The following is a 9,697-nucleotide window of genomic DNA, read 5'->3' as shown; positions in this document are numbered from 1 at the left end:
TCGAAGAGAGTTGACGTATGTTGAAGTTTCATACTGTATACATTTTGTCTACGAAATTTGACAACTACTTGTGTGCTTAAAACATTAGCACTAATAGAACACAATCCAACATACAATTCAATATCAAACAAATTTATATTTTATCTCAGCTTATCCTTGGAGTAGTGATAATTCAATAGCAATTATTCTTAGCTGTAGTTTTTAATTATAATCCAAATCTACGCTCATACATTGGATTTGTCTTTTATCCAATATCACGCAGTTCTTTCAAAAGACACATTCTTCCTATTGCTTATAAGGATTGACAGTGAGTTTTTCCTTTTGTTTAGTATTTTGAAAAGTCCTTTCTTTTACAAATAATCCACTTTTGGAGGAAAAACTATATCCTCTGATTATCATACGATCATTACAAAATTTTATAAGTGGCTCAATAAGTGACTAATCTTCTCAAAACTTAGAATTTAGGCATACACGTTCGCATCATGTGTATGTGCTTACTTTACTGCTTGGACTTGAAAGTTGATCAATTTGGATGAAGCCACTTTATCAACTCTAGCATGCCCACACATACTACACTCCACGGAAGACAAACTAAAGTGCCAACACCCACCAAAGTGGTACCCGACTAACACCTAATCCACTCCCCGAAATGCCCTAACCATTTTACTCCCACCATCCATGCTGCTCTACTTTCCCATGTGCATTAGACGGGCCGAAGAAATGCTACTACTCAGCACCATTTACCATCTTTGAAGATGGACTTGCTGGATTTGATCGAAGTCGTCCATCAAGTGGGACAAACTAGTAAAATAAAGTTGTTTATACCCTATTGACTGGATCTCATTTCGGTTAGATTCATGTGGGTCACACATATATGAGGTTAACGATTGAAAGATTACAATAAGAATGTGCGACCAAATTTCAGGAGAATGCTATCACATGCCTTGCACATGATAACCAATCACCGAGGTGCAACCGAGTTCAAGTAACCAAATGATTAGTTAGTCAGTGGTTGAGTTATTGCGAATGCTGAACATGGGTTAAAGATTCAGGAAATTCAAGATCGTGGGAAGAATTTGGAAGCAGAATGAGGGCAGAAACGGTTATGGTAACTGTTAGATCGTGAGAAGGATCCAGAATGGTTGGATTATAGCTATATATAGAAGAATATTTCAACAGGAAAAATTGTTTCACACCAACCCAAACAAATCAACAAATCAATTATCTTTCAATTATCCTGTCGAATTTACATTCCACAGTGTAATCGCAGTTTTTATCAAGTAATTCTTTTCCTTTAGAGTAATCATTTACTTATTATATTTACTTACTTTCTTTACAACAATCATTAGCATAAATACAGTAGTCAATAGCTAAAATCTGAGAACTCTTTAGCGATCGATTTTAAATTATCACTTTACGTTTCACTCTTTATGCATTAAGAAAGTCCTTTCATACAGAAGTCAAGGAGAAACCAAAATCAGAGGAAGAACCCCACCCTTTGACTATCACCTGATCCGTTTACACTTTAAGCGAGTAGCTGAATAGGCGATCAATCTCCTTAGACCTCGGTCGTACCTAGTGTCTGTCTACTTTGACGGTATGGGTCATTGTTGTTCGGTTTGAATTGAAACTAGGGGTGTACACGAACCGAGCTAGCTCGGTTAGCTCGCTCGACTCGACTCGAAAAAGCTCGATTCAACTCGATTCGAAGCTGAGTTCGAGCTGATTATTTTAGCTCGAAAATGAGTTCGAGCCGAGTTCAAGCTGGCCCCAGCTCCACTTGACTCGGATCGAACCCAGCTCGAATCGAACTCAGATCGAACCAGTTCGGTGACTCGGTTATTTTGATATTGATCTTGCTCACCAAGTGTTTGATGAAATGACTCAACGAAGTGTGGTTAGTGGCAAGGAAGGTATGTATATGAAACCAATACCCTTTTTTTCTTGATTTTTATGTTGCTTAGAAGGTGTTTGATAAAATACCTGTAAAACTATTGTTGTTATTTTACATACAGTGAGATTTTAAAGGTGCAATCCAGGTGTTTGTGAAAATGCTGCACAGGCGAACTCGGCTCGAACTGGCCCGAGCTGCTTACCGAATCGAGCCGAGCTGGCCAATCAGGCTCGAGGACCGAGCCGAGCCGAGTTCAAACTGAGGTCAGCTAGTGGCCGAGTCAAGGCCAGCTTGACTCTGTTCGACTCGATGTACACTCCTAATTGAAACTGAAATCTCAATTCTTACACGCCCACGCACTTGTCACCCATGCTAGAAAGAGAAACGTCAAAACAACAACGAACAAAAGTAGCCTGAAAAAAAATGGCCATAAAGTCGGGCCAAACTCGTCCACCAATATGAAACATCTCCAAATATGTACTTGTTGAATTTGATCGAGGTTGTTCATCAAGTGCAACAAACTAGTTAAATACAGTGGCCTCGAAAGAAATGGCCATCAAGTGGGCCAAACCCGTCTAGCCAATATGGATTTACCATCTCCCAGTACGTAGTTGCTGGATTTGATCGAGGTTGTTCATCAGGTGCGACAAGCTAGTTAAATAAAGTGGCCTTTAAAGAAATGGCCATCAAGTCGGCCAAACTCGTCCAACCAATATGGATCCTTGTTCAACCTACCCAACAGTTCATTTTATCACACACTTTTGGCCCACGCCAACAAGCGGATGACCTGGTAGATGAGGAGAACTACGGTGCACGTGCGGCACTTGTAGTAACCATAGTCTCCAACGCGGATTGCGTCCTGCCCGGCCTGTCTCCGCCTGGCAGGAGCTTTGACTGGCCACCGTGATATATGTGTCTTATCCCACTGTCCATCCATTTTTTCGCATAACGTTAGGGAATAATTTCAAGACCTGGGAAAATGTAATGCTCAATTGGACCACACCCACGAAGCACCAGTGATAATGATTCTCACATGGAAACTCTTATACGGCCCACAGTGATATTTACTTGCCATCCAACCTATTTATAAAGTTATATAGAGCTGGATAAAGAGAAAACACAAACATAATCTCCATCCAATACCTCCGCGGCCTCTAAAAAGTTTTCAACGGTAAGAGTTTAATCTCTATTGTATAATCCACTTAAGACTTAGATCTGCCTCAAATTTAAGCTTATATCCTTAAATGATAGGAAAAAATGGATGGACGGTTAGGATAAGAATCATACATCACGGCGGCCACTCAAAGCTCCTGCCCGTTCCCAGGTGGAGACGGGCGTGGTAGGACGCAATCCGCGTCTCCCAAGTTCGCATCTCATTTCTCCCAACGTATAAATATAAACACCAGAAAAAAGCAATCCCTCGTCCTCACTTCTAAAACCCCAACCCTAACCCTAACGTCAACCATTTCCCTTCATCCCGATGGCCGCTCCTTCCGTCGCAGCCGTCCGCCCCCTCGTCACCGTCCATCCATTAGAAGCGGACATGTCCACCGACGGGCCCACCTCGATCCCTCTCCCGGATGTGCTGAAATCCACAATCCGACCGGATATTGTCTCCTTCGTCCACTCCAACATCTCAAAGAACCGTCGCCAGCCGTACGCAGTCAGCAAGCGCGCCGGCCACCAGACCTCGGCCGAGTCGTGGGGAACGGGCCGCGCCGTGTCACGTATCCCCCGCGTCCCTGGTGGTGGAACCCACCGAGCGGGCCAGGGCGCCTTCGGCAACATGTGCCGCGGTGGCCGCATGTTCGCCCCCACCAAGACGTGGCGCCGCTGGCATCGTAAGATCAACGTCAATCAGAAGCGCTTCGCCGTCGTGTCGGCACTTGCCGCATCCGCCGTCCCTTCCCTTGTGATGGCTCGTGGCCACCGGATCGAGTCCGTCCCTGAGATCCCACTCGTTATCGGCGACTCCGTGGAATCCATCGAGAAGACTTCCTCCGCCATCAAGGCCCTCAAGCAGATCGGCGCCTTCCCCGACGCCGAGAAGGCCAAGGACAGCCACGCTATCCGCGCCGGGAAGGGGAAGATGCGCAACCGTCGGTATGTCTCCCGCAAGGGTCCGCTCATTGTTTATGGCACTGAGGGATCGAAGCTTGTCAAGGCATTCCGCAACATCCCGGGCGTTGATGTCGCGTCTGTTGACCGCCTCAACCTTCTCAAGCTGGCTCCCGGCGGGCATCTTGGCCGGTTCATCATCTGGACCAAGTCGGCATTTGAGAAGCTTGATTCGGTCTATGGTTCGTTCGAGAAGGCCTCAGAGAAGAAGAAGGGGTACTTGCTTCCACGGTCGAAAATGGTGAATGCTGATCTGTCAAGGATCATCAATTCCGATGAGGTGCAGTCGGTGGTGCGGCCCATTAAGAAGGACATCAAGAGGCCACCACTGAAGAAGAACCCGCTCAAGAATCTGAACGTGCTTTTGAAGCTCAATCCGTATGCGAAAACGGCCCGGAGGATGTCTCTCCTTGCTGAGGCGCAGCGTGTTAAGGCAAAGAAAGAGAAGCTCGATAAGAAGAGGAAGGTGCCGAAGGTATATCTACTCTCTCATCTACCATTCAAATATACTTTCATGTATATACACATACTTCTAGTGTTTGTTTTATTTGAAACATTCATTTGGTAGCCAAGAGTGAGATATGTAGGATTGTCCTAGGGGATTCTTTTACACCATTGAACAGTCATGGTGGCTTACAAGATGAACTGTCTGGCTTACTACAAGATGGCCCACCTTTACTGAATACCCGCCCGAATGAGAATCCAATGAGTTTGTCTGACTTTGCGTATTTCTCCTTGGTGATCTCACACACATATACCTGTTTGTCTACATTCATATCTTGCACATTCTTCTTGTTGCTTTTTGAGTATGCCTCTACGTAGGTTTTCATTCATGTTTGTGTATATTCAACTTTATAACTTGTTATAGAGGTAATTAGATGTTCATTCCATTGTTTTATATATCTGCATATAATTGGAAATATCAAGCTGCTAAGCATGCGTACTGATTCTGTTTCTTGATGGAGAAAGTGCATTTTGCTTTTTGAGTTGGAGCTGTGTGTTTGAATGTTTCTAGAAATTAGAATGAACTGCCACAGATATATGAATGATGGTCTAGGCTTTTATCATTGTTAGTTGCCCATACCACACACAAAAGCAGTCCAAGAAGGCTATGGCCCTAGGTGCCAATGGAGCATGCTGCTGGTATAAGGTATGAAGCAGTGAAGCAAAGGGCTTCACATAAGGAGAAGAGCTAGCATGGCATCTTAGGAAATATTTTCCTCAATGGCTTCCCCAAGGAGAAGTGCGAAGGAAAATGTGCCTGAGTTCAGCAAGGGAAAAGGCTAGCCATCGAGAGAAACCCAGGGGTAGACGCATAGTGACTGGGGGTTGGGGACTTTAGGGGTAGTTGGGGGAGGGGGCTCCCTCCTTTCCCTGTGTTTTTTTTTTGAACAGTTTCCTTTCCTCTCCCCTATGTTTCCCCTCATCACCTGCATAACCTTAAACCAGGCATGCACAACAGGCACACATTAGGTTCCTGTGGAATGCAGAATTGTTCTTGTGGGAGTTGCATTTCCTTGGAATAAACATTTATGCAGCTTGTTTCTGCATATTTTTATGAGAGTGAGGCTTCCATAAGTGCTGTTTTCCACTCATTGGCATCAATTATCCGTAGAAAACTGCACTTTTTCTAAACCCCCTTTCTAAGCTGTATGATTCGTGTAACTTCTAAATCAAAAGTTATCTCCAAAGACTTCATATCCATTCCAAATGCCCCAAAGGCCATCTGTCCAGTTGAGCTTTATATGCAATCATACAGATTAGTATTCTATTGTGTAAAATCTTCAAATCATGTAACCAATACAACTGTAAAGCTGAATTAACCATTACAAAAACTGCATAGGTGATTATTGATGTATGTTTGTGCGCAGCATGAATCCAGCAACTGGTTGATATTTTGGGCTGAGAACACAAATCTGATTAGATTTAGTGGACTCACACAGTAGACGAGTCCTCTCTTGATAAGATCTCACACTTGTGTGCTGCCACACAAGTAGTGTGGCTTGATTTTGTCTTGTTTTCAACAACTTATGGGTGTTTGGGCAAGCAGGGCCTATGGTTATTGCATCCAAACTGTTGGACTTGTAGGTTCCCAATGTGGATGTTGGAACTGGAACCCCTTGAAGTCATTAATTTTAAAGATCCTAGCCTTCCAAGAGAATCATCATTTCTTTCAACCATTGCTCTAGCACCCAATTTTTCCTCTGAAATTCCCTGCCAAACAGAAGGAAAAAAAAAAAAATCAATTTTTTCCAGGTCAATGCAGCTATGAAACCAAAGAGTTAAAAAAGGACATTTTCATTTCTATGCATTTTATGGAAATGTCTTTGCCATGGAAAGACATTCCTTAACCCTAAAAGAGGAAAGTGAAAGCTACATCAAAGGGAACCCTCATGCTCAGCTCCGTCTCGTTGGGAAGCTTTGGTAGTTGCATTAGCATCACTGGATCCATCAGAAAGCAAATGGTTGTCCATTTCTGAGTAACTTTTTGTAATGAATGGTTCTCCACCGAAATTGAGTCAACTTTGTTTCGGTGAGTTTCAAAATCTTCTTTTGGATTCTTTGAACTCTAAAAATAATTGTTTCTCTAAAACCATTATATGGTTTGGATACATGAACCTGCCACATTATAGTCCCCTTTATGGTATCCTGCTAGGGATATCTGAATCCTTAAAAGAATTTTACTCCCTGTGTTTGCTACCTTCATCCTTGGATAAGCTATCCTCCTTTTCAAGACTTGAAATCCATATTTACTGGGATTTTGAAGTCCAGAATTGTCAGTTGTCCAGATTTTGTTGCAAATCAATCCAATTGCGCAACAAATCTAAGTTGTGATGTTCTTAGGGAAGTAGTTCAACATGATTATGCTTATGGGCATTTGACCAATCCTTGATTTGTGCCCATATATTAAGAATTTGGATTTTGAGGATTTGTTAATGCGGTCCTTGTAGTACTCCCATGGTAGGGGTGCAACTAGGGCTGGTTGGATCAGGTTGAGGATTGATACCCAAGCCCAACCCAACCTCAAGAGGACCCAACCCGCAACTGCATGCAATGCGAATTCTGACCTGAGGTATCCAACCGGAACCCAAGCAGAAGTCCTCTATACTTGACCCAACCTTGACCCAAGTACATGTGATTATTCCCAACCCGACCCAACCCGACACATATTTGCTCAATCCGATCACAGCCTGAATTCAAATTGAGTTGGCATTTTCCAATCCGAATGCAACCTGAGAACCTAAACAACCCAGCCAGCCCGAACCAAGTTGCAGCCCTACCCCATGCCCTTCTACTGTGTATCATTTGCTCTTTTAATTTATTTTAGTGTCACTTTATTTTTAAGTTTGTTCTCTCTTTATTTTTATTCTTTGGTATTTTACCTTCTTTTAGGATTGCTATGCGTGTATTGTAAGACAACGTTTCCATGTAGAAATCGCTAACAATTATGAATGTATCTTTTGGAAAGATGTTACAATTATGAACATCATCACTTCATTACTCAAAAAGACTATCAGAGCATATTGGTCATCCTCTCTGCAGGCTTTATATGATTTACAGATCACATTGCCCACAATCTCATATAGGCATATCAATTGGAAAATTCTTTCCTATTCATTTCTTTTTTCAAATGATTGCAGAATTCTCACCTGAGAACTTGTATGAAATTCCCTCTTTTTTTCCTTTTTTTCGGAGGGTGTATGAAAATCTGTTGGTTAGTCTCTTAGTCGTGGAAGGGGGTCCGTTAAAAGCTGGCTCTTTGGTATCAAAGAGAATATGGGTTTTTGTGAGCTGCTTGCATGCTGACAGAATCAGATCTTGCTTCCAACCTTTTGATAGCTTCTACTAGCCTTACTGCTGCTAGAGGCCATAATCTTTACTGTTGATAGCTACTAGCCTTGATGCTGCCAGCGAATATGGACTAGATTTTTACACCTATTCTTCTATCCCTATTGGTTTCTTCACTTGAAAGGGGTCCACAAGCTATTAACCAATGCTTAGGGCAGCGTGTGAATGCGAAGAAATGATACATTTCAGGTGTGGGAGAGAAAATTAAGCATAATGTTTGGGTCTTTAGTTCATTCATCAATGGGTCTGCTAAAGTTGTTATGTCCAGTAGTGGAAAGGTTTGAGCAGATACTTTGCTTCTCGACTGGTCAGGTTCTCCCCTCTGGTGTGCAGAGTATACTTGAATAAACCATTATTGCAATTGTAGTGGTTTACTTCATTGTCTTTTTTCTTGGGTTCAGACTTCAGAGTCTGATGTGGATAAGTTGGAACATCTCCAGAAGTTCATATTGGATGGGGGAATTAGGTGCTGTTAGGGTTGATAATGGATAAGGTTTGGAATGGCTGTGAATGCTTGTGAAGGTAACTAAACTGGTTATAGCCATAAAGGTGTGGGACTTGTTTCGCCTTTGCCAATTTGATTGGATTCAATTGGCAGTGCAGGATTTGACTGATATTGTGGACATGTGGTATGGTAGGAATAGTGACGGACTTGTGATAATGGATAAGAGTGATATTATGGACGTGCAGTATGGTAGGAATAGTGGCGGACTTGTGATAATGGGTAAGAATGATATTGTGGACTTGTGGTATGGTAGGAATGGTGGTGGTGGAGAGCAATCATGGAAGTTTGGGGTGTCCTCCAAAGGGGCAAATGCCCTATTTGCCTTTTGCTTCAGGAGAGTAATGAGGACAGACTAGTCAAGGAAGAGCCAGTCCAAACTAAGATAGCTGATCCAGCAAAAAAGGGGTCTGATCTGATCTCTCGTCCTGATCTCTCGTCTTGTAGTTGGAGACTTTTTGGTTCTCTTATATATGTTTTTTCATCTCTCTCTCTCTCTCTCTCTCTCTCTCTCTCTCTCTCTCTCTCTCTCTCTCTCTCTCTCTCTCTCTCTCTCTCTCTGCTTTTTTAATAAAAGAAACTAATATGTTTTTCATCTCTCTCCCTCTCTTTGCTTTTTTGATAAAAGAAACTAATATAATTGAGGACTTTCCAATCTCATTTGTTCTGGATGGCTGTTTGCACAAAGATGTATTTCTTTTCCCTAGTATACCCTTACCCATAAATGACTGTTACAGAGTTGTTGATGAAAGATCCTGGTCTTTTTTGTTGGCAGGGTGATGCAAATGCAATCAAAGCTGCGGGAAAAGCATGGTATGAGACAATGATATCGGACAGCGACTACACAGAATTTGAGAATTTCTCCAAGTGGCTTGGTGTCACCGAGTGAAACTAAGGTTGTGTTTCGTTTTCTACCATTAAATTCAGTTGAGTTGTTTTGCAGTTAGTATTACAGGAGTAGTATTTTCATTTTAAGACGTTAAAAAATAGGATGAAATGTTGGCACATCATCCTCGTTCCCTTTTTGGCTTGGTGGTAGAGGCTTGTTGGATTGAAATGTTTAGACCAAGTAATCTCAATTATTTTTTTTCTTACCGCATTTATTGGGAACAAGTGAAAATATGTGGGAATGATGACGTTCTATTTTAGATGGTTTACGTTCATAGTACAGTAGGAACATGCGAGAACCATACCTAAAAGTGATTCTCCACCCGGCAGGAAGCTTGTCGCAGATCCTTTGCCAAAATAACTGATAGGAGCCTCTGTTTGGAATGGCGAATCAGAATTTGTAAAATCCTACCCAGATAGCTGGGACAAATGGCCACAATGATGCC

The 9,697-nt window shown here is 42.4% G+C and overlaps 1 protein-coding gene across 1 annotated transcript; it reads left to right on the top strand.

Annotated features, from left to right (window-relative positions):
- Window positions 1–3,300: 3,300 nt before the first annotated feature.
- On the top strand, window positions 3,301–9,462 carry LOC131253201 (large ribosomal subunit protein uL4-like). The gene is made up of 2 exons (XM_058254103.1): window positions 3,301–4,487; window positions 9,139–9,462. The coding sequence occupies exons 1-2, from the start codon at window positions 3,375–3,377 to the stop codon at window positions 9,250–9,252; spliced, it is 1,227 nt and encodes a 408-aa protein (XP_058110086.1). The 5' UTR covers window positions 3,301–3,374; the 3' UTR covers window positions 9,253–9,462.
- The last annotated feature ends 235 nt before the right edge of the window (window positions 9,463–9,697 follow it).

This window comes from Magnolia sinica, chromosome 8 (genome assembly GCF_029962835.1).
Source record: "Magnolia sinica isolate HGM2019 chromosome 8, MsV1, whole genome shotgun sequence".
NCBI classification, from domain to species: Eukaryota; Viridiplantae; Streptophyta; class Magnoliopsida; order Magnoliales; family Magnoliaceae; genus Magnolia; species Magnolia sinica.
The sequence above is the reverse complement of the archived record's forward strand: the minus strand, read 5'-3'. Positions and strand labels throughout refer to the sequence as shown.

Coding starts and splice junctions, on each gene's coding strand:
- LOC131253201 (XM_058254103.1), top strand. CDS start 3,375: ATGGCCGCTCCTTCCGTCGCAGCCGTCCGCCCCCTCGTCACCGTCCAT. Junction 4,488..9,138: donor AGAAGAGGAAGGTGCCGAAG/GTATATCTACTC, acceptor TTTTGTTGGCAG/GGTGATGCAAATGCAATCAA.